Raw genomic sequence first — 24,337 nt, 5'->3', positions numbered from 1 at the left:
AGAAAGCCTCCGCACCCTTCTGAGCCAATTCATCAGGTTCCCAACCTCATTCCTTCCAACACCTGCTAACCAGAGCGAGAACCCAAACACCTGGCTACCATGCAGCTGTCTGACCAACTGGCACAGGTAAGTGAGGTGACAGTAATAACAGACACACTGGATGAGCAGTTTGTTTTTTTTAATTTGTTTACAACAAGGCTACATCACCGATGATGTCATGGTGTCAGTCTCTCCGCCTCATTACCCAGAGTTCACTCTGTTTCACTTTGTGGAAGAACAACTAAAATTCAACCAAAGTTAAAAAGGTCAAAGGTGACGCCAAATCCTCCCGCAGCACGCTGCAGCCAAGAGCATCATGGAAAATCTTTTGGCTCCTTTTATGGCACGGACAAAAAAAAAAAAAAAAAAAAAAAAAAACCCCACCACGACCAAAGTCCAAAAATAAATCTCTAAAAACTGTTGACCAGGCACATCCTCCGATTCACGACCGCAGCTTCCTGACCCCGCCCACCTGCCGGACCCAGCCCCGCCCACTCACCACCTGCTGCAGGTGAGGTCAGGTGAGTTCAGGTGAGCTGGGGTGGACTCATTCTGTCCAATCAGTCTTCAATCTGTCAGTCCTTCAGAGTGAGCCGCCCTGTTCACATTCGAAGTCCTTCATCATCTTCATCCCTTTGGATCCTCGTCTGCAGACGCAGATTATTGCCGTCACCTCTGAATGCTCGTCAACAAAAAGATTTACCTGTGGGGAAAAAAGAAGTCTTAAACATATCAGAGAAGCAAACAAACTCAGGCTGAATACACACCTGAGTGTACTTGAGAACAGGCTCACCTGGCGGTGCGAGAAGGCTGCAGCTATCGGAACAGTCTGGTGAACTCTCTGATGGCCCAGCACACCTGTTTACACTCCTCAGCGCTGCAGAACAACAAATGTGAGGTTATCTACTTGTCACCTATGCAGGTGTTCCACACACTGAATGTTTATCAAAAACATTTAACCAGACCATGAGATCAATTTTACAGGAAATAAACTCCTCAGTTGGAAGAGTTTTTTTTACCAGCGCATATAGTGTTTTTCATACACCTGAAACCTCCCAATCAGGTCAGGACAAGTCCAGACTCGCTCAATCCGGACTCCAGTTTGTCTGCGTTCCACCATCAGACGAGTGAGTCTCGACAAAACCTGCTACACACCTCACGCACTCTTACCTGAATGCCTCACAGTCAGTAATGCCTGTCCCTGAACGCCTCACAGTCAGTAACGCCTGTTTCTGAATGCCACAGACAGCAACGCCTGTCCCTGAACGCCTCACAGACAGCAACGTCTGTTTCTTAATGCCACAGACAGCAACGCCTGTCCCTGAACGCCTCACAGTCAGCAACGCCTGTCTGTGAATGCGTTACTATTTTTTAACAAACAGACGTTGAAGCTGTGTTCAGTTTAACCCAACCCAAAAACAGCCTGTTCGTGTTGGTGGAAAAATGCACCATGTCGACCAACCAAAAAAATGATATGGCAACTAGAGATGGCACGATACCACTTTTTTATGTCCGATACCGATATCATAAATTTGGATATCTGCCGATACCGATATGAATCCGATATAGTGTTTTTTAATCAACAAAACTGTTTTTTAAATATCTTGCTGCATTTTGTATAAGTTCATACTCAAGTTTAAAACAACAACTACACTAAAGCTATTCTGTTATACCTGTATGCAAAAAAAAATATTTCATAGTTCAGCAATACTGATCAATCTAATAAACTCAAACCTACACCATCCTCCCTATTCTGGTATTTGAAAGAGTACTTAGCATAAATATTAATCAACCTAACTAATAGGGTTCCAACTCCCAGCAACAACAAAAATAAATAAATAAAAAATAGGGAACCACCCCTCACGCTCCACCTCATGATGCTTAATTGACGTAATCAACCTTAATTTGATGCAGTGTGAAAAAAAAAATGCACAGAAATCAATTATTTTTCAAGAAATATTAAATAGATTCAGCATCTTTCTTCAACAAAATTGCAGACTGCACAGATGGTACCTTCCCAAAGGAAAAAGTACTATAGCTTACTAGGGTATATATATTAGACTTAATAGTTACTATATACAGTAATGGACTTCTATTCATTTTACATCAAATTAAAACTTTGGGTGTCAGATAATTATTTATTAAAAGCTAGACATTTTAAATGAGAATAAGAAAGAAAAGTATGTCTTTGTGCCCCCTTTTCCCTGTTAATGCCCTATCGGCCCCCCTGGCTAAACTTTGCTAGATCCGCCCCTGCACAGTTACCAGCGTCAGCTACGTAGAAAAAGATCCTGGTGTAGAAAGTAATATTAAATAAATTCTAACAACAGCTGATCAAGCTTAAACGTGCTGCTGTTGTTCAGCCGCTGGTTTCCTCTTTCTGGTGCAAAGTGGGCCAAAAGCAAACCAGAGAGACGGACTCGCGACAGAAAAGCCGATCAGCTGATCATTAAGCAGTTTCATGATTGAAGTAGCAGCAAGAAGAGGCAGTCGCTCCATATATCGCTTGGTAAGCTTAACGCAGGAATGCTTTACAAACATTCAGAGATGGACTTACACACTTGCTTTACTTCTCTCGGGGATAACTTTGTCGGAGATGAAATGCCGGGTTGCTAGCGAAGCTCCACATGCTATCCAGACCACCGACAGGTCCCGCATGCCACAGCCGCTCTATCACGTGATGCATACTGCTCCGACGTGCTAACGTTCTGAGGTGAGTTACGGCGTGTTGCAAGTTTTGTGAGGTGCTTTCGTGATATTTAATGGATGGGATTACATTTTTTATTTTTCTCCGATATCCGATCCAGTAATTTGGGTCAGTATCGGACCGATACCGATACGTAATATCGGATCGGTCCATCTCTAATGGCAACATGACATTTGGTTGTTTCGGGAGAGGGGGAAGTTTTAGGAGTGACGGAGAGAGAGAGAGAGAGAGAGAGAGAGAGAGAGAGAGAGAGAGAGAGAGAGAGAGAGAGAGAGAGAGAGAGAGCAGAAAAAGAGAGAGAGCGAGTTTAGAGATGTGAGAGATTTGTGACGTTTAGCGTGTTTGGAGTGTGTAGTTAATGTGTAGTGTAGAGGATAGTTTGGTGTTGTGTGTCAGTAAAATGACACGACTGCTGAATAAAAACAATGATACACCTGCTGCTGTCAGACTTGCAGGTATCAGGCTGTGATGTTCTCCTTTATAGTGGACAGAAATTATTTTTTTGGAGTGGCACAAATAATTTGTGTGGCATCTCATTGAATGCAGAACAGCTGATTGTTCTGTAAATAGTTTGAAATGGTTATAACAAAGGGTAAAAGGTAAATGACTGCAAATAACTTTGTTGTTTGCAAAACTTGTGCAGAGGATTTTAAAATTGACAATTTATATTTACATTTAAAGTTATGAAATATTATCATTAAACATGTTTGTTGTTGTTACATTAAAAAATATAACTTTTTCTACTCTGATTTTATGTTTATGTTTTTTGTCTGATTTTAGATCAACTGCGTTAACACAGTATGTCAAAAATGAAAACATGACTGTAAATTCAGACACGCGAGGTTGTGCTGAAAAGGATGAGACCAAACAAGGCAAAGTAAATAGTTTTTAAAGGTAAAATGTGGAGGGAAAATCAAGTAGTTAAAAATGGCCAATTATACCCTGGACCTCAGAGGGTTAAAGGTTTTTTTTTTTTTTTTTAAAGTAACGCAATAGTTACTTTTCAAGTAATTAATTACTTTTAGAATATTGTAACTCAGTTACTAACTCAGTTACTTTTTTGAAGAAGTAACTAGTAACTATAATTAATTACTTTTTCAAAGTAACTTGCCCAACACTGGTTATCTCACCTGGTGACCTGTTTATGGAAGTCAGTCAGCTGTTTATGGGTGACTGTCACGGCGCCGCCTGACGTCTCCTTCGGTAAACCTTTCAGGGCGCTCTCTAACCAGCGGCAGAACGTCTGCAACACAAGGACACCATCATCAGCACCTAGAGTCACCCGACACCCCCAGCATGCACACAGGTTTGAGATGCCCTACCACCTACTCACCGGCCGGTCGAACACCATGATCTCCCACAGCACCTCGGCGACGTCAGGTAGCGTGTACGGCGGCAGACAGAAGCAGCATGAGTGCATCAGCTGAGTAACGAGCTGCTGGCCGTGCTGCTCCATAGCCTGACCAATCAGACGCTTTCTCACCTCGAAGTCCTCCTCGTGCTGCAGACCCACAGGTGTTAAGGTGAAGCAGACTCCTGTGACATTACTGGCGTTTACAGCACGTTTCCATTAGACTTACATCGTTGGCGACTCCTGTGTGGATGAGGTCTCGGACAAACTTCATCACGCTGCAGTTGGCGTCTCGGTGGTCCAATGAGGTGGCGGCGATGGCGCACTGTATGATGTGAATGATGATGCTGCTGCTGAGCAGTGTGACAGGACTTCGCTGGACGAACCTGAGCAGAAGAGGATAACGGGTGAAAACGGGCAGAGCTACGGAGCGTGGCACCATCGGGCTCAAATGGGCGGAGCTTCAGACTCACCTGGTGGCCAGCCTGAAAAGGTCATCCACAGTGTCAGGGTGATTCCTTAGACCGTTCGGCTGCTCCAACAGCTGGAAGGTCGGCATGCAGAGAGCCTGAGGAGGAGGAAGCCACACCACCATCATCATCACTGACCAGCTCAATGAGCACATAACAGAAAGGTGGAGCCTCAGTGCCCAGGTGTGCTCACCTGTAGCATGTCGAGTAATCCCTGTCTGCAGCCCTCCTCCATACCGTACTCATCCACCAGGATGCTGCCCAGGTACAGGAAGCAGGAGTGTGGATACACCTGATACACGCCCACCATCTGACAACAACACACATGTGATCGTTTCATTGGAAACAAAACAACACTGCATCACCGGGGATCACAGATTCTCTCTAAACCAATCAGAATTGCTGACACTTTAGTCACAGCGCCCCCTGGAGTCTGGCAAACTGCTTTGAATCTGTTCACAGATGATTATTTTGTGTGACAAGTTTCAACAACAAACTTCATTTGATTGATTACTGATTGACTACATCATGGTGCACATACTCAAACCCGACTGGAAAAGCTCTGATCAGCTGTTCTGGAAGCTCAGAGTTTATTTTTAAACTCAGAGCTTGTTGAACCTGCTTCCTGCTCGCTGTCCGATATGAGGTCTCACCTGTGTGACAAGCGGCTGCAGCAGGGAGGCGGAGCCTTTCCCGACACAGCGCACAGCGAACCTGAGGCAGCGACAGCAGCGCTCCACGATGCGGTTATCAGCCTGGTGAGTGTTCAGAGTCTCCGACAATACGGGCCAGATCTGCAAGTCACATGACCAGAGGTACCTCTATCACATCTATTCAAATCACTCTATTCAAATCAGACTTCCAGGTGAGCGCAGGTGTGTTACCTCCTGGATGACTTTCTGACACGGGTGAGTCTGTCCATTCTCGACGATCGGGTTTGTGTGTCTGCAGAGAAATGATGTGTCCACCGTCAGCTGTTTCATTAAAGTTATACTGGAAGTGAACAAACAGGAGAACTCACCTGAAAATCACAGCCAACCTGTCGAGCCACACCGTCGGATCAGCTGATTTACCGTTTGTGGACTGCTCAGTCAGAAGCTAAAACACAAACAAGTAAACACATAAGTGAACAAACAAACAAACAAACAAACAAACAATCAAACAAACAATCAAACAAACAAACACACACACACCCCTCTGACCTTCTTCAGAGCAATAACCTGAACAGCACACAGGTCGCTCAGACACTCTGCGATCTTCTCCAGAGGAAGTCGAGCCAGGACCAGAGCCGTACCTGTACAGGTAATAGTACACTGATGTGATTACACATGAGCCTGCTGCATCTACACCACTCATGAGGATAAACCTGTGTCAGAGATTTAAACCTTGTACCTTCTAAATGTGACCATAGGTATCTGATAAATTCAAGGCAGGTACAGTACAAATATGTGATGATGTCAGTGCAGGTACCTTTGAGCAGGCCGACGGCAGCCTCTGTGGAAAGGGCGAAGGAGTCTAGTGAGCGAGCGATGTCCAGCAGCCCGTGGAAGTGCTGAGCCATGTGATCTCTGCACACGGAGCAGATGTTGTGGATTGCCTTTGCTGCCGCAGATGCCAGCGGTTTCTCTCGCAGACCTTTCATCAGGTAGTTCAACACAGAGTCTGACAGGAAGTACAAAATATTATTCAGTATTCCCAGACGCACCTGTGAAGCTACGACATCCTGAAAGGCAAGGAAGTTAAAACATGGCTGACTGCATCATCAGGACACTGCCATTGTTCAGGATCATTCCTCCGTACCAAGGAATCTGGGATTCCTGTCCACGACCTCGCTCATCTCGCCAACCAACTCGATACTCGTGTATCTCACCGCCATGTGAACGCTCTCCGGAAGTAACACAATCTGCTGCAGCACCTCCGTGAGCGTCGGGTTGTTCTCCCTGAAATCAGACATGGAGAACATGTTTACTTGATGAACGCGTCTGTGAGAACTTCCCGTGGCAGTGACACAGATACTCACGGGTCGACGCTCTTTGCGATGGAAGCCATGATGAAGAGGACGGCCTCTGTGACCTCCCAGGGAGGATTCCCATCTTTCAGCGTGGAGTACAGCTGAGGACAGGAAGTGATGTTAATGAAAGAATAAAGGTGAAACAGATCCCACCTGTCAGCCTGAAACCACCTGAGGATTAGTTACCTGAGCGAAGCACTCCACGGAGCCAACCAGGAAGATGACATCTTTAACAAGGTCAGACACCCTCATCCGGAACTCGCCAAAGTCGTCTGTGTCCTCCGGGATTCCCTCCTGTGGACGGAGAAAAATTCAGACTAAGATTTCATGACCTGAACACCTGAAGCCAACACCTGTGGGTGGAGCCAGAGCTGGAAGTCTGACAGACGCTGACATTTTTAGTTTGTTTGTGTTCCTGACTTCACATTCAAAGTGATTCACTGATTACTGATCACTCACGGTGAACACACCTGTGTGCATTATTGTGGACCACCATGGAGACAACAAGGACAGGTAATACAGTCAGGGTTCAACTTACAGCAGTGTGTTCAAACTCAGCATCATAAAAACTTTACACAGAAGGATCTGGAGCCAGACTGCAGCATGAAAAGGTTCAGGTTCTGGTTCTTACATGATCCGGATCGAGCTGGCAGTGCCGGGCCAAACAGTGGAGAAGCCTCTGGATGTACGGTCTGAAGATGGCGTGCAAAGTCGGGTCGTTGATTTTGTACAGGTGTTCCCCAAGACGGTACCAGAAGTTAAAGGAGATCTCCACCACCTGGACCACAGAGAACAGAATCACACACAGAACCATAACGCAGACCAGACAGGCCGACATCCGAATTAGAACACACAGGAGCTTCATATGCCATGTCATATGCAATGCCATGGGGTGTGTTCGTACCTCGTACTGGGGGTGTCCTGCACAGATCAGCAGCAGCTCCAGGGTCCTCAGGTCTCCCATGCCCTGTCCTGGACTCCTGACCGTGGTCTCCAGGAAGGTCTCGCAGAGCTCTGTGAAGATCCTGCAGTAGTTCAGCACTCTGAGGATGAGAATTGAACACGCGTGTTACTGACAATATGTAAACAACACATGAATGCCACAATCAGAACTAGATTTGTCCTCACTTGTCCAGATCTTCTCGGGCTACTGCCATGTGATAGGCTGTCTCTAGTGTCAGGACGCCCTGGAAGAGCTGCAGCGCCAATGCGACGTTGGTCTCCACGTTTTCTATGGCGTAGAGCGCAGAGCACACACAGTCGGAGGACGCCTCGTGGAGGTTGGTAGAGGTTTCGTCCCTCTGCTGTGGAGACAGTTTGGGGTAACATAGAAATATTCACACGATTCAAGATCAAGGCTCACGTGATCATCAGATCATTGACATTGACGGCACTCTCACACTTACCAGGACCTGGAAAAGCACCATGAGCAGCTGGTTGCTCGCCATGAAGTTGCTGTCGAGGACGCCCAGGTTGAACCAGCTGCCCAGACAGCGAAACACCTTAATAAGCATCTTCTCATCATTCCCCGTTTTCTCCACGCAGGTTGTCTGAGGACAAATAAAGTCAGAGTCCTGTTTAAATAAAGATTAGTGACATCATCAGTGACATCTCCGTTTTTAGAGTGATAACAGTTTCCGCCACATTATCATTATGGTTTTATTACTAGCCACACCCCTACCTTAATGACAACATGCAGCTAATGTGGCAATCATGTGACAGTTAAACAGCCACTGGCCTGGTGAACAGATACGATCAACATTCAGTGGTGTTCAGACAGAAATATTACTGAGCTGTCTGACAGGTGAGAGTCAGACAGGTGTCTCACCAGCAAGGTAACCACGGTGCTTGAGTAGTACGCCAGGTCCTCGATGATCTCCGTCCTCCGATTCGCTCCGATCCTAAGCGAGCGGCTGTGAACTTCCTCTGGGAGCACGGTGAGGATCTCTATGAGGAAGAGCATCGAGCTGATGTCATTGTTGTACCTGAGAAGACAGAAGAACAGGTTAGTCACTGTCCAGCTTCAGAGAAAACATTGTGTTAGCCGATTTTGTGAATTCTTACTTTTCTATCAGTGTATGAACACATCCTTTCCAGGACGCCATCTGCAGGGCAAGGTCAGCGATCGCCAAAGCCAGCTGAGGGAAAGGGTTATGGTCTGAGTTACTCAAGTAAGAACTATCACAAACAAACTTCCTGTTTTTAAACCCTGATGATGTCACTGCAAGTTCAGCTTACTTTTTACAGTTAAACCCCCGCCCTCCGACAAGGTGTGATAACAACCACACAGATGTATTAAAGCAGGTGTTAACCAGCTCAAGCCAACATTAAACATCACAGGTAAGAAATATTTGATGATTCTGATTGGCTGATTCTGTTACAGGACACATTCCTCTTAACTGAAGCGATAATCAGCTGTTTCCAGGGAAACCCCACTGAGACAACTTTACAGCCGAGTACAAAAGGTGAGGATCAGTCAAGAGTCAATGAACTCCTATTGACTCCGATGCTTATACCGCCGGAACGGGTGCAGTTACCTGGGTTACAATGATGGGTGACAGGTCCTTGAGGTTTTGGATGTGCGTCAGCAGCGAGTCTCGCAGTGCATTGTGGGTCTCTGGCGGGAGCTCGTAGAAGCTCGTCTGGATCTTCATCTTCATTGTCTGTGCGGCGAAGTAACACGACTCCACGTCCTGTTTGAGCTGCAGCAGCTGGTCTGACACCTCCCAAGCATACATCTGAGGAAGAAGTGATGTCATAGCGAAGGATGGGAGAAGAAAACAATCGACACAGCATAACATTATGATATTTTGTCTATACAGGGACACCAAACAAAAATAAATAAACTAATTAAAATATGAACAAGAGGACTTCTGACTAAATTGAAGGAGGCAACTTTATCAGGTAACTGCTGTATTATCTCAAACAGATTGCACATAATTGCCAACTTGACTCTATTCAGTTGCAGAGTGACTCGTATTACGGCAACATTTATGCAGGTCTTAGTGAAATGTTGGTGAGCTTGGTAAGAAAATAAATGAAGAGATGATGTTACATTGTTGTATAAAACAGGTACTAACAAAGTTTAACTTTGACAACATAATCTACAGTTTAAAGGTGGTGATTGCGAATATTACTCTAATACTCGCACACTGTAAAATGTTAAAAAAAAATCTTCAGTGAATTATTTTCATAAGATTGAATCGTGGGCTGTCTGCTGATTCTGCTCCTTATCATTAATGCCCATCAGCCACTCGGGAGAACATCTGACCAGAACCAGAAGCCTCACGTTTCCAGCTAGTTGACATTACAATGAACCGTTTGATCTGTTGTCCCCAAAAGACCAACCACCTGACTGAACCTGGTTCTCTTCAGGTGTTCTCCTCAGGTCCACCTGAGACGCTCGAATTAGTTCTCACGTGACTGAAGGCTGTGAGCTGGGGCTCCACAAACACTCCACTGAGCATGCTCACTGATCAGCTGACTGCTACAGGGGGAAACTTTCACCTGCATAACTTCAGCCCTCACGCACAGTGGCTGACCTTTCACCCCAGGTCACCTGACTGTGACCATGCTAACATGCTACCAGCTGAATAAAAACAAACAAGCCGGAACCGCAAACAGGAAGTCCAAACACAGGCAGGGGAGCGCTTCATTTACTCACCTGCAGCAAGGTGACTCACTCACTCATTCACACACACACTCTCTCACACAAAGACACACACACAAACAGAAAGAAACAAACAGACACACACACACGTGCGCAGGCAGGCAAAGTAACATACAGACAGCTAGCAGTTAGCATAGCAGCTAGCTCGGCATGTTTTCCTCCATTCATTTTCTTTAGCTTAGCTGTTATGCTAACGGAAGCGGTGGCTCCTCTGAGACTGCGCACTACACTTCACCTGTGCGTTTTCACACAGGTAAAACCCTGAGATCCGCTTCACACAGATCCCCAAAAACACGAAGCGACCTCCGCCCGCCCGGGCCTCTCCCCCCCGCCCTCTCACCGATCTCTGCAGCTCTCCCAGCCACAGCGAGGCGCGCTCCTTCCCGGCCGGGTCCGGGTCGTGGTACAGGGCCTGGACCGCCTGGTACACCAGCGCCAGGCTCGGTTTGCCGCCCTCCATAGCTCGGGTCAGACACAGGGACGCGGTGAGGCAGACAGCTCGGGGTCCGGGTGCTCGGATCCGGGTTCAGGGTCCTAAACGCTCCGAGAGCCGACCGCCATCTCACAGGCTTTCCGCTGCAACGGCAATCCCGGTCCCACCGGAAACACGGGCACCAAAAGAAGTTCCGCTTTGTCCTCCCGGAAGAAGACTTCTGTGAGAGGGCAATTAAAAAAATAAAATGATGAAATAAAATGCAGCATATTAAAATAAAACAAAACTAGGGACACAATAATAATACGATACAATAAATTACAATGGAGTACAATAAAAAATAATTTGAATTTAATGACAACTTATCATAACCATCCATCTTCTGCTTCACACCTGGGTTTGGGTGGTGAGGGCAGTAGCCTGAGCGAAAAAACCCAGACCTCCTTGACCCCAGTCACCTTCACCAGCTCATCCAGGGGGAACACCGAGATGATCCCATTTCAGCTGAGAGATTTTATCTCAGAAGTGAGAGCATCCCTAACAGTGGCGGTCCTAGCCTGGGCGAACAGTCCCTCTGGCGCCCCGCCCCCCCCCCTCCCCACACACACACACACACACACACAACATATTAAGGATTGTACATTAACATAAAACTGTTGTACACACACACAGACACACATATGAAGAGAGAGAGAGAGAGTATGCATAGTATGCAAACGGCTACCAATCAGCAATCATAATTCGTCATGAGAACAGGACGAATCAACAACTGACAATGACAAATTAATATTATAATCTGTAACATAATGTATTGTTTGGAGTTTAGTCTGTTACTGTTGCTATTTTTACCATTTCTTCTTGGAGCAGCTGTAACGCACATAATTTCCTTAGGGAGTAATAAAGTATACTGATTCTGATTGTTTCAGGATGACCTGCCATTATTGAACTTTTCTTGTCCATCTTCCATTGGTTTTAATTTTGCACTCCAGTATGAACACATATCCCCCAGCTCGAGGATCACCACAACATAATCTAACACACCTACACCTTAGTTCACAGATTCACTTTGTCTAGGGTTTATTTCTGAGATTTTACACAACCCAGGATTCAAATCATGAATACATAATGAGCTTGGATTTACATCATTATGAATGAAATGTGCTCTATTTGGAAGCAGCCGGCCCCCCTCCCCTTTTGATGGCTTATGTGTGTGAGACTTTAAATCAGGGGTGTCAAACTCAAATACACAGTGGGCCAAAATTCAAAACTGGAACAAAGTCGCGGGCTAACATTAATATTTATTGAAAAAAAAAATCTTCCTCCAGATATAAGAATGAATCTTTTCTTATGGACTCAAATAAGTTTTGCTGGAAAACTGAATATGGAACAAGCAAAGCTTAATACTAAACAATATATATATTAGCTGTATAATACCAGTAGGCCAGCTCTAATAGTAATTTGGTATGGCTTCGCGGGCCAAATGTAATTAGGCTGCGGGTCAAATTTGGCCCGCGGGCCAGAGTTTGACACCTATGCTTTAAATCATCAAACTGTAAATTTTAAATTGTTATCAATTCCACCATCAGGCCGGGGTCTTTCTGTGTGGAGTTTGCATGTTCTCCCCGTGTTTGTGTGGGTTCCCTCCGGGTACTCCGGCTTACTCTCACCGTCCAAAGACATGCAGCTTGTGGGGATAGGTTAATTGGATAATCCAAATTGCCACTAGGTGTGAATGTGCGAGTGAATGAGAGTGCGAATGATTGTCTGTCCCTGTGTGTTGGCCCTGCGACAGACTGGCGACCTGTCCAGGGTGTACCCTGCCTCTCGCCCTATGACAGCTGGGATAGGCTCCAGCGCCCCCCCGCGACCCTGAAAAGGATAAGCGGAAGCGAATGGATGGATGTTATTGATCCCTTTACCCCTGGTCCTAAAGTGTGTATTTATTTTCTTACTCTTCTTATATATAGTGTTTGTTTACTTGCACTGCTGTAACTGGAGCCTCGTCTCTCTATATACTGGACTGTATGTAGCGGAGATGACAATAAAGTTTACTTTGACTTCAGCAGCGAGCAGGCGCACCGAAGGCTCTCGCGCTCACTTTTTGTGTATAGAATTTAGAAAAAACATCGGTGCAAATTATAAGTCTGTATCATAATGTCTGGTGTTTTCATGTTTGCTGGTTTGTTTTAATTTTGTTTTATTTTGCGAGTTGGTTATTAGATGCTGCTCCAGCCAGCCAGTGAATCCCCCGCCGCCCCGCCCTCTCCTCTCTGCGCCGCAAGCAGCAGGCGCACCTGGCAAACGGAGGGCGCCCTTACTCCCAGCAAATGGGCGAGGGAAAACCGATCGGTGCCTATGCCATTCCCAATATGCGCTGGCTGACGTCGGGGCAGCATGAGTACTACGATGCCCGTGATGCCGCCCCCCACCACGATGCCGCCCCGGGCAACCGCCCGTGTCGCCTGTATCTAAAACCGCACCGGCTCCTTTTAATGTGGAGGAGTAGCAGCTCTACTCTGAGCCCCTCTCAAAAGACTAAACTCCTCACCCTGTCTGTGACAGAGAGGCCAGCCACACTTCAGAAGAATCCGAATAGGGTTTATTGCCAAATGTTGAGCAGATTGAGCAGCCCTACCACCGGGCCCCCCAAGCCAACAGAGCTCCATGGATACTTGGGACACAAAAGTCCTCCACTACAGCAAGGCGATTTACGGAGGGGATCGTACACGGAGGAGTACAAATAAAAATAAATATGTTCACAAACATTTACACTTGAAATGTTTGTAATTACTAAATTAACATGCTGAACCTGGATATTGAAGAACCTACACACATTTAAAATCATCACATTTAACCCTGAGTGTGTGTGCGTGTGCAGTCACACTGTTTCAGATCAAACAAACTTTAATATCAAAGATAATCTGAGTGAATACAAATACACTTTTGATCATTTCGTTTATTAGGGGAACATGAACAAGTAGCAGGTACAATGTTAGTTTCATCACTGACATCAATGTTAAAGAGTTTTACCAGTGGCAACATCTGCTCAGCTTCATTTCTGATTTTAATGAAGCTGTTCAGGCTTGGAAGTTACAGACAGATCAACAACAGCTGATGATATGAGCTAAAGTTCTTATGACTGACATGTTTCTGATGCTTCCAGATTTATTTTTTTTGTAACTAAACCAAACCTGATGCAGGCTGTGGCGACTACTCTCAGGTAGACTGACAAACCTTGGGTTCATTTCTCGCATTCATCTCCCACTTCCTGTGACCTCTGACCCTGACTAATGATGTTAGTATAAATGAAGCCCTATAAGGAAAAGAGATCCTGGATAAAGAGACGTTCAGGGACCTGATGACGTGCTCGGAGCTCTAATGATCGAGTCGAATTTAACTGCTCTAAAACCCAAAGAAACACGGCAAGTCATCTGTGAACAAAATTTAGGGCATTGATTGATCAATAAGTCATTTTAGTGGGGCATTTTTATTCACAGAAAAAAACTGAGCTGCTTGGAGTTTGATTCAGTTTCAATAATCAGAAGTTTGGAAGTTAAAAACATTTCTGAAGTTATAACTGTAATAACAGGATAATAAATCTGATGAATAATAGTGTGCCTCAATGCTCCAAAAAGGAATTTTATTAAAAAATAATAATTAAACCAAAACAGCTTCTGAGTTTCATTTAAATGTTTGAAGTAAAGTAATGATTCACACAATCAAATTACTTCATTGATCAGCAGGTTCTTTTTTATTTAACAGACATTAAAGATGAAAATAAATAATACAGGATACATGAACACCTGAGGCCACTGTGACCTTTAAGTGTTACAGCACAGACTCACAACAAACAGAAACCTAACATTAAACAGTGAAAGCAGCAGACATAATCTCCGGTCTTCATACCTGAACCACCAGGAGCTTAATCAATAATCCATAGTAGCAAGTAATCAATAGTCAATACATCAGTGATTAATCAGTCTTTTAAGGCTGCAAGTCACCTCCAAACTGAGGTCGTATCATACCCATGCTCCATGCAGCTCACAGCCTGGTTATGATACAGCCCCCGCTCTAAAGGTCAGCAATCATTACAGCCATCGATCAATCGATCAGTCAATAAATGTGTCTCCTCTTCAGTCTGGTCCAGGATGAAAATGGGCAACAGAAGTGGAGACAGTGCAGTTTCTTCTTGTCCGCGACGTTCTCCGGACTCTGAGCAGGAGAAGTGATGAAGGTTGGAGGACAGCTCCTTCTTAAAGGCTCAGTGTTCTTCCTCCTCCTCTTCCTCACAGTCTTCCTCACGCTGAACCCCTTTAACCGTTTCAGTGGTCGTGAGTCTTCTAATCTGACTGTGTGACGATGTTTTAAGGATTTGGAGGATTGAGGAGGATCACCTGGTCAGGTAAATCTGAAATATCCGGATTACATCGGAAGTTGAGCACACGGAAAAACAAAAGACTCTTATTGGATTTAGATCCGTCAGCCACCTGCTGCTGCTCTTCATCATCAGGCGTCTTCATCGCCCTGCAGTGGGCCTGACAACAGCTTGTGTTTATTACACTAAAAACTTTATAAACCCATCACAAACCATATCACACAGCAGGGACTTACCTCTTCATCTGTAAGAAGGATTTTTAGAGTTGGCAGCAGAGCAACAGTCAGCTCTGTTGCCTCACTAAAAGAGATCTTTGTTTGAATCTGTGACCTGTCCAAGTGTACCTCGCTTCTCACCCACTGACCTCTCCACAACAGTGAGCTGGTTGGCGGGATGCTAATGTTTCTAGTTATTACGTGTAACCAAACTTAAAGAGTACAGATAAATCATTTAGCATAATTAAAGTTTTACTGTCATGTTATTGGCTGTTAATATGATTGCTGTTGTAAGTATGTGTTGATCACTAACAATTTAATTAATTAAATCAATCATTAAATTAAGTTTGTTTGGAAAAAGAGGGAAAACTCATCCACTGACCACATGGTTCTAGGTTCAATTCCTTGGAGTTAAAGGGCTAATCCCAGAGCCATTTACCAAAATAATAAATAAATATTTAAATAAGACGTGCATGCGACTGCGGTCACCTTTAAAGCACAAAGTTTTTTTTGAGCAGTGAGGTGAACTCGGGTGGATCTGTGTGTTCACAGAGAAAACCTTCTGTAAGCAGATTAAGGAGTCAGAAGTTCTTAATCCTGAAAGTTTAGAAAAATCCCAGCAGCATAATCTTTGCTGTAAGTGGTTTATGAGCGTATATAAGAGGCTGACACAGCGGCAGCGGCAAAGAGCTCAGGGTCACAATGGGAAAACACTTCCACCTGTACGAGAACATCTCCAAAGTCAGTCCCTTTGAGGGGCCCCAGTATTACCTGGCCCCTGTCTGGGCCTTTTACCTGCAGGCCGCCTTTATGGGTTTTGTTTTTTTTGCTGGCACTCCTTTAAACTTCATTGTTCTCGTGGCGACGATGAAGTACAAGAAGCTCAGAGTCCCACTCAACTTCATTCTTGTCAACATCTCCTTCTCCAGCTTCATCTTCGTCACCTTCTCTGTCAGTCAGGTGTTCTTAGCCTCCATGCGAGGTTACTACTTCCTGGGTCACACGCTGTGTGCTCTGGAGGCTGCTGTGGGCTCCGTGGCAGGTAAACCACCCAATCCATCGGCAGGATGTGTACAGGTGTGTGCAGGTGCAATGGTGTGTTTCTCCCTCCTCCTCAGGTCTGGTGACCGCCTGGTCTTTGGCGGTGCTTTCCTTTGAGAGGTACCTGGTCATTTGTAAACCGTTCGGAGCCTTTAAGTTTGGCTCAAATCACGCTCTGGCTGCAGTGGCCTTCGCCTGGTTCATGGGTGTCGGCTGTGCCTGCCCACCTTTCTTTGGCTGGAGCAGGTACTGTAGGCATCAGGTGATTCTGGCCGTGTGTGTCCTGCACAGGTGAGCTGACTTTCTGTGTTGGTAGGTACATCCCTGAAGGTCTGGGCTGCTCCTGTGGACCCGACTGGTACACTCACAATGAGCAGTACAACACGACCAGCTACATACACTTCCTCATGGTCACCTGCTTCATCATGCCTCTCTCCATCATCATCTTCTGCTACTCCCAGCTGCTGGGTGCTCTGAGAGCAGTGAGTCAATCAATCAATCAATCAATCAATCAATCAATCAATCAATCAGCCAGCACTAAGTGATTAACTGAGTCTCTGTGCTGGTAGTGTGTTTGGAGCTTGAGAACTTCACTCCATTAAAGCTTAGCCTTGTTGTTTCCTCTGCAGGTTGCAGCCCAGCAGGCTGAGTCAGCCTCCACCCAGAAGGCGGAGAAGGAGGTGTCAAGAATGATCATCGTTATGGTGGGGTCCTTCGTCACCTGCTATGGCCCGTACGCCCTGGCAGCTCTTTACTTTGCCTACTCCACAGATGAAAACAAAGACTATCGACTTGTCACCATCCCGGCGTTTTTCTCTAAGAGCGCCTGCGTCTACAACCCACTCATCTACGTCTTCATGAACAAACAGGTGAGCACACTCAGATAACACAGTGCAGAACGCAGGGTTTAGTTTTTCGCAGCTTTTCTCTGACAGTTTGAGTTGTCCCTGCTACTGAAGTGATGATCAGTTCTTCTGTTCTGTTCTCAGTTTAATGGCTGTATCATGGAGATGGTGTTTGGAAAGACAATGGACGAATCCTCCGAAGTTTCCACAAAGACTGAAGTGTCCACAGCTTCTTAATGCTCACACCAAAGTGACACAAAGAACTTTTAAGAGGGCGTGACTGAGCTGAAGAGGACCTTCACAGGTCAGAGTTTGGAGGACGAATGTTTCCTGTATTCTCATCGTTATGTAAATAAAGTTTATACGTACACACGATCAGCTGATATCTATGTTCCTGTAGAACATACGTGTTTAGATAAAAGGCAAAAATAAACATTAAAAACAGTGAAGTGTCTTTCTTTAGACTTTCTGAATAAAACGTTCACGAAACCAAACTCTGAGTTTCACTTTTTTTATTTTTTTTTTTCTTGATAAACAGGTAAAAATGCGACATAAAACTCAGACTTTGTCTGTAGATTTTTTTAAGCTTTAAGGCAGGGGTGTCAAACTCAAATACACAGTGGGCCAAAATTCAAAACTGTAACAAGGTCGCGGGCTAACATTAATATTTACTGAAAAAAAAAAAAAAAAAATCTTCCTCCAGATTTATGGACTCAAACAAGTTTTGCTGAAAAACTGAATATGGAACAAGCAAAGCTTAATACTAAACAATATATATATTATGGTAGTTGTATAATACCAGTAGGCCAGCGGGCCAGAGTTTGACACCTATGCTTTAAGGCATCTTTAAATCTTTATAAAAACCATTTGTTATTTGCTCCAAAGTGGCAACGCTCTGAAGGACGAAGCGTAAAACGTTTACGTGAGATTTTTTTCCAAATGACCAACACAGCTACGACAGTAAGGCGCTCTCACCTGAAATCACATGAGCACTCCTTTTAGTCCAACTGTGTCCCAATGACATAATTTTCTTCAACGCTAAATGAAATAAAAGTGGATTTTAGTGAAAATGGCGGGTCAGTGTTTTACGCTTCTGTACTGCAGAAACTCGTGAGGAGCAAAAACACATACGAAAAATAAAAAAGTCTGGCCTAACAACCTGGCAGTAACTGTTGAACATCAAAACTGTTTTTTCTTCTTTGGCTCTAAAAATAAATTATCTCCATAAAGTTTCCACCAAAATTCAGAAGCAGTTTGTTCCAGCGACGCTTCAATCATGTGACCTTCTAGAACTCGTCGTGTCGCAGTAGCGCCTCTCCAAAGTCTGTCACCTGACTTCCGACAAACACCTCATGCTTGTCCAGAATCTCTTTCTTGCTCAGTTTTCCATCCTGAAGACACAAAAATCAGCTGTTACACATGCAAGCAGGTAAACCGAAAGCTGCGAGGGGCGCATTTGGTTCAGCCTCACCTGGTCGGCATCAGACTCATGCAGCAGATGTTGGGCTTCGGCCTCGGCATGGTCATAGTCAGAGGGAAGGATCCAGTCCATCGTCTCCTCTTTGTCCATCTTCCCATCCTTGTTTTTGTCTCTGAACTCCGAGAACTGCTGACGCTCTGTCGCCACCCACTCAGGCTCCTCCTCGCCGTCCTGAGACATGTACATGTCACCTACGACAATTCAATTCAGTTTGTTTATATATAGCACAAATCACAACAACATTTTCCTCAAGGCAATACAATAATACAGAGAAACTCCAACAATCATACGACGCCCTATGAGCAAGCACTTTGGTGACAGTGGGAAGGAAAAACACCCTTTTAAAAGGAAGAAACCTGCAGCAGAACCAGGCTCAGGGAGGGGCAATTGGACGTGACAAGAAGTGACCAAACTTAGAAGAGGAACTTAAATCTGTTATCTGTTTGGTTACAGTCTGTTCACACACGCACGCACACACACACACACACACACACACACACTTCCACCTAACAAGCACTCTGATTGGCTAATCATAAAAAGGAAAGCTGCAGCACACAGAATAAATTCAGCCGCAGGTAAATTTTGTGGTATTCAGCAGCGAGCTCGTCACAGTGCTGCCCCCTGCTGCCTGACATCACAAAAAGCATGCATAGGCTCCATGAGACCATCACTGTCTAGTCCGTCTGTCAGGATAAGGTAAAGGCCTGACCTCCTGACCTTCAGATCAGCTGCTTCCTGTTTCCTCTAATGCTCCACCTGATCGATAAAACCTCACCGATATACTCCTTCAGGTCGATAAACCCGTCTCCATTCTTGTCGATGTCTTCGATCGTTTCCTGTGACAAAAAAAGAAAGTTAAATATTTGAAACGAAACAGTGGGTCACATGACCCCACGACATCAGTCTCACCTGCACCACGACGTCCTTCATGTACTCGTGTTCTTCAGGATGAAGAAAAGCGGTAAACTCCTGTTTGTCTGCGATGAGGTCTCCATTCCTGTCTGCGACCCGGAACCTCCGCTCGTCCCTCGACATCATGTAGGTGTAGTTGTACTCTGGTTCCTTTGGAGGGTCATCTGGAACCAAGCAATGAGAGACCTGATCAGATTGATTACAGCACAATAACATTTATCAAAGAAGACCTAATAACCTCAGATGGAGTCCTGACCCAGATAACTGCCGTATGTCACGTTCCTGTACTCGTCCCAGCTGATGCGGCCGTCGCCGTTCAAGTCGAAGTCTTTCCACTGATGCTCCACGCTGTCATAGATGTGCTTCCTCTGAGCATTTCTGATCCAGGCCTTCAGCTCCTCCTCAGAGACGAAACCATCGCGGTTAGTGTCAATTTTATCCACGATGATGCTGCAGAGACACGAATTACCAGAGCGCAAAGCCAAAAACAACATCTTTATGAGAGGCAACAAAAATAAAGACTAGACTTGAGAAATATCTAACCTAACTGAACCCAAACTGAGCTCACAGGTCCAGGAAATACACTGGACTTTATTTTAATTGTATTGAGTTTTCTGTGAACACAGCTGAGCTGAGTATGTGAGTTGAAATTGTAAAGTTTCTCCTGCGTCTGCAGCAGCTGGAGGTGGAGACGATTCGACCAGTGAGGACGTCTATTTCCTCACGGTCAGCATGACACAGCTACAGGAAGTGATTGTCTGAATTTCTCATTATGCCCTGTGGACCCTGTCCCTGCACAGCGCTCAGCCACAGTCTGATCGGGCTGTACTTCAATGTGGAGAGCCGAGGCCGGCCTGCTTCTCTTCATCACTCAGAAAAACCAGGCGAAGCTTCAGATGACCTGAACTCACCCGAGTCTGCGTTGGCTCTCCTCTGGAGGAAGTTGCTCAAAGGTTTTGGCCTCCTCTTGACCCAAAAATGCTTCGTGGTCGTAGTCGAAGTTTTTCTGGTCGTCATGCTCAAGGGCGCTCAGAGGCTCCTCATGATGGACCCGACTTTTCCTCTCTGTGGGCTTACTGCTGCTGCTGACCACCACAGCAAGGATGAGGAACACAAGCACTGGACGCACCATCCTGACACACACTGTGACACACATACAAAGACACAGACATACGCACGCACACAGAAACAAAGTTTACGTTTTAAGCTTTAAATTCCTCTTTGAATATTTTCACTCACAGTCAGCTTCTCTCGCAAACGTCAGTCACATGATAATAAACTCTGGTTTTACAAACATCACAGTTTCTGTTTAATATTCATAAAACTGCTGATTGCCTCAAACTCGCTACAGCTGTTGGAGCATCAGCTCACCTGCTCTCCTCTCACCTGTGCGTGTGCTACTCTTACACCTGGCGACCGCTGCTCTGCTCGTTCCTCACACCGAGCCCCGCTGTCTGCGACCCCGCGGAGCCGCCTCTGGGCCTCCGCAGCCAATCAGAGCCCGCGTCAGACTTTTCCCTCGACCTGATTGGTCCACCTCAGTTATACGTCATGCTCCCTCGGTGATGTCAGAGGGTTGCTGTCCGCGGACTCTTTTCTCATTGGTCCTTCTTCACGAGAGGAAAGAAGGAAGCACGCATGCCACGTCCGCAGACCCGCGCGCTGACATACAGGGGGCGGGGAGGAAAAATCATGAAGTTTAAAAAAGATGAAACTTTATTTCCTGCAGATTCTTTCATTCACGTTTATTTAACTGCAACTTTAACACGTGACCCCCACTGTGGTTATCCCCAATAAAACTTTATCTATAATCTCACGTACAAACAGCAACATTTAAATAAAGTAAAAGTAGGGGAGACCGGGGATAGTTGTAACGTGGGTCAGTTGTAACACTTCCAATTTCTCCAATCAGGGCTAAGTTTCAAATGATGTGACTCATCCTGTGCATGCCCAATTCAGTTCTGCTATCACATGTGAAAAATCAGCACATTTTGTCAAACACAGACAATTTAACATGAAAAAAAGTAATTTGTATGCCAAAAAGTAAGTTTTTCTACTTTATTTCAATTTCTAATAGCATTATCTGCTTTGCAGCTAAAGTCATCAAACTTAAATTATGTTATTTGTATGTCTATGGGGATATATTCTGTGTAGGTCTTTAGTGCTAATGTTTTAGCCGTTGCCTGTAATGTTAGCTAGTTCATGGCTATAGGAGTCTGGGTCAGTTGTAACAGCAACAGTCTGGGTTAGTTGTAACAATAATGCAGATGTTACAACTTGCCACACTATTACTTTAACTTATATTAAACAAGTTGGGGCAACGACATCAGCAGAGAGAGGTTCACTGGTCGCATTTGTATATGCGGTTAATGCCATTGGCAACACAATTCCTCCACTGTTTGTGTTCCCACACATACATTATGCAGACCACTATGTCAGAGATGGACCAGTAGGAAGTACTGGTAGTGGAAATAAATCAGGATGGGTGCAAGAAACAGATTCCCTCATCTTTCTGAAGCACTTTGCAAACCACACCAAGGTAAGCCATGATAAAAAGTAATGGAATTGCGATGCTGGTGAACAACTACATTTTTTCAGCTTCATTGTTATGTTCAAAATTGGTGCAAGAGTTGTAGGTTATAATGCCCACTGATCCAATGAGGCCAAACTCAAGGAAGACCAACCAAAATTAATGAAATATTCAGTTTCAGAAAATTCCATAATTTGTCTTTTTTGGGGGGTTGGAATATGTTCAAAAGCTAGATTTCTGCATTCTGTCACACACACACAGAGCTACATAAATGGATGTAAGGGCATTCATGTGTTGAATAAACAAAGATTACATGTTAATGTTTTGTTAGTACCCTTATTTCATTGTGTTACATTTCACCCCAGGATATGTTACAACTAACCCAGACTATGGGGTTAATTGTAACATTTCACTCTTCGTGTTTGAGACCATACCATGCAATGGGTAATTGTGCTGCAGAGAAAATAACTGCACTATTTAATAGCAGAGACATGTAAATACTTTGCATTACATTTTGAATCCACTACCTTAAAAGAGCTTCAATTTACAGACAGAAATGTCAAAAATGTTACAACTATCCCCGGTCTCCCCTACTAATAGTAAAAATGTCTTATGACCTGTTTGTCGCTGACTTTTTAATTTATGTGATTCTTTTTATTTGGCTCATTAAAATCAAAATTTGTTCTTTGACCACAGTCAATTTCTGACATAGCATCCTGTTTTTTAGGGCAGGGATAGCTCAGTAGGTAGAGTGGTGGCCCCATGATCGAAAGGCCGGTGATTCAAATCCACTGAACAGCTACCCTGCGGTACCCCTGAGCAAGGTACTGTCTATACACACTGCTCCTCGGGCGCCCAATGGTTGCCCACTGCTTCACTGAGTGAATGGGTTAAATGCAGAGAGGAATTTCCCCAAGGGGATCAATAAAGTATACTTTCTTTTTTTCCAAGTTTCGTACGAAAATGATGAGCTGTGATCTGATATTGTAAGTTGTTTTAAACTTAAGCAAAGTGCAGCAGTAATAGGTGAGGCCCTCTGTGAGAGACTGTAATCAAAAGGTGGCGCCGTGTTGCATTTAAGAACGCCCTCCATCGGAGTTCTGTTACGGCCGAGACCGTTTCAGACGAGTGACAGGACTCAAACGCAAGACGCCAAACAGCTCGTAAGTATATTTTAAGAATAATGTTTAATGTTTACACAAAATATTCATAAACAAAAGGTGAGCGTAGACGTTAAACTAAATAACGATCTGGTCCGGGTCAGAAAGGACAGCTATTCCGGGGATTGGACTGGAAAGCAAGTCACAAAGGGTCCAGGAAAAAGGTCGGGGTCACTGTAACAGAATGCAAATGTTCAAACATAGATAAGGAGGCATATGAATATGTTGTTTGGCTCAGAATCCTCCTTCGTACTGCGTACTTGCCAACGGAGGTCGGGGATGACATAGAGGGGTGAGTAGTCCGGGTGTGTAAATCCAAAAACTCCTGGCGTGGAGGCAGAGAGGCAGGTAGGTAATTTTGGTAATAGCCTGAGGGACTGCCAGAAGGTCCAGCATCCAAGTAGAAGCTCTTCGCCAGGGGTTGACAGTTAGGTGTAGCTGAAAAAGGAGGCGCACAAAAAACAAACATACAGTGAGGCAAGGTGATTCAAAAAAACACGTAGGGAATTTATGGTGGTGGCCTGCACTGACTGATGTTTAGCAGAGAATCTGGCGAAGAGAGATTGAGAACGCTGGCCTTATGAGTCCCCGGCTAATTACCCACAGATGTAAGCGATCAGCAAAAACACTGAGGCCCCTCCCAGGGGTGGAGACGCCGGCTCAGAGGGAGACACACTGGCACACACCCGGACCATGACAAGTTCACTTTGAATGGTAAAATCCAATGGCAGACTCAGAGCTTCAGGGTGGAGCTGAAGCATGCAAACATCATCCCACGAATCTCTGGAGAGAAACACGATTCGTTTCTGCACAAAGATTTCCTTAAGTCTGGCACCCACATGGAGTCGTCTCGTTATTTAGTGTTTGCAGTGGGTCTGGGGTCTGCTTGTTCTTGCTTTTCTGTACTGCAGATTCTTCCATAATCAGCAGACTGCAGCCAGGTCTGAGGAGAGGCAAACAACACCAACTGGACTGAAGGTCACCCATCAAAGCCCTCATCAGACCCTAACCCTGACCCACCTCAACTTCTATCACCACCTCGTGGCCGTGCTCAGGCACTGCACTCTGGATGAACCCCATGTCTGAAATTTCTTCCAG

At 45.1% G+C, this 24,337-nt stretch overlaps 3 protein-coding genes and 1 long non-coding RNA gene across 6 annotated transcripts; 2 read left to right on the top strand and 2 right to left on the bottom strand.

Moving 5' to 3' along the window:
* Positions 1-161: 161 nt before the first annotated feature.
* On the bottom strand, positions 162-10,924 carry tnpo3 (transportin 3). 2 transcript variants are annotated; one of them, XM_026146931.2, is made up of 23 exons: positions 10,589-10,924; positions 9,116-9,316; positions 8,643-8,716; positions 8,407-8,563; positions 7,985-8,128; positions 7,707-7,882; positions 7,483-7,621; positions 7,210-7,356; positions 6,765-6,872; positions 6,588-6,679; positions 6,368-6,507; positions 6,038-6,229; positions 5,761-5,861; positions 5,589-5,665; positions 5,452-5,512; positions 5,221-5,361; positions 4,761-4,877; positions 4,571-4,665; positions 4,327-4,483; positions 4,080-4,247; positions 3,877-3,989; positions 833-916; positions 162-742 (listed from the first exon to the last, which is right to left on the bottom strand). In XM_026146931.2, exons 1-22 carry the CDS (start codon positions 10,706-10,708, stop codon positions 856-858), a joined length of 2,781 nt encoding a protein of 926 aa, XP_026002716.1. In that variant the 5' UTR covers positions 10,709-10,924; the 3' UTR covers positions 162-742; positions 833-855. The 2 variants fall into 2 exon arrangements, with proteins under 2 accessions (XP_026002716.1, XP_026002717.1); XM_026146932.2 differs by having other exon boundaries at positions 5,770-5,861.
* On the top strand, positions 9,932-13,448 carry LOC145421323 (uncharacterized). The gene is made up of 2 exons (XR_013902661.1): positions 9,932-10,252; positions 12,902-13,448. It is a non-coding gene; the product is annotated as an uncharacterized LOC145421323 (long non-coding RNA).
* Positions 13,449-15,952: 2,504 nt separating this feature from the next.
* Positions 15,953-17,651, top strand: opn1sw1 (opsin 1 (cone pigments), short-wave-sensitive 1). The gene is made up of 5 exons (XM_026147256.2): positions 15,953-16,313; positions 16,390-16,558; positions 16,629-16,794; positions 16,942-17,181; positions 17,302-17,651. Exons 1-5 carry the CDS (start codon positions 15,974-15,976, stop codon positions 17,392-17,394), a joined length of 1,008 nt encoding a protein of 335 aa, XP_026003041.1. The 5' UTR covers positions 15,953-15,973; the 3' UTR covers positions 17,395-17,651.
* Positions 17,652-17,654: 3 nt separating this feature from the next.
* On the bottom strand, positions 17,655-21,076 carry calua (calumenin a). 2 transcript variants are annotated; one of them, XM_026147083.2, is made up of 7 exons: positions 20,936-21,076; positions 20,461-20,692; positions 19,806-19,999; positions 19,547-19,713; positions 19,413-19,473; positions 18,629-18,828; positions 17,655-18,548 (listed from the first exon to the last, which is right to left on the bottom strand). In XM_026147083.2, exons 2-7 carry the CDS (start codon positions 20,679-20,681, stop codon positions 18,444-18,446), a joined length of 948 nt encoding a protein of 315 aa, XP_026002868.1. In that variant the 5' UTR covers positions 20,682-20,692; positions 20,936-21,076; the 3' UTR covers positions 17,655-18,443. The 2 variants fall into 2 exon arrangements, with proteins under 2 accessions (XP_026002868.1, XP_026002869.1); XM_026147084.2 differs by having other exon boundaries at positions 20,921-21,038.
* Between the last annotated feature and the right edge of the window lie 3,261 nt (positions 21,077-24,337).

Source organism: Astatotilapia calliptera, chromosome 17 (genome assembly GCF_964374335.1).
Source record: "Astatotilapia calliptera chromosome 17, fAstCal68.1, whole genome shotgun sequence".
NCBI lineage: Eukaryota > Metazoa > Chordata > Actinopteri > Cichliformes > Cichlidae > Astatotilapia > Astatotilapia calliptera.
Note: the sequence above shows the minus strand (reverse complement) of the source record. Positions and strands in the feature narration are given on the sequence as shown.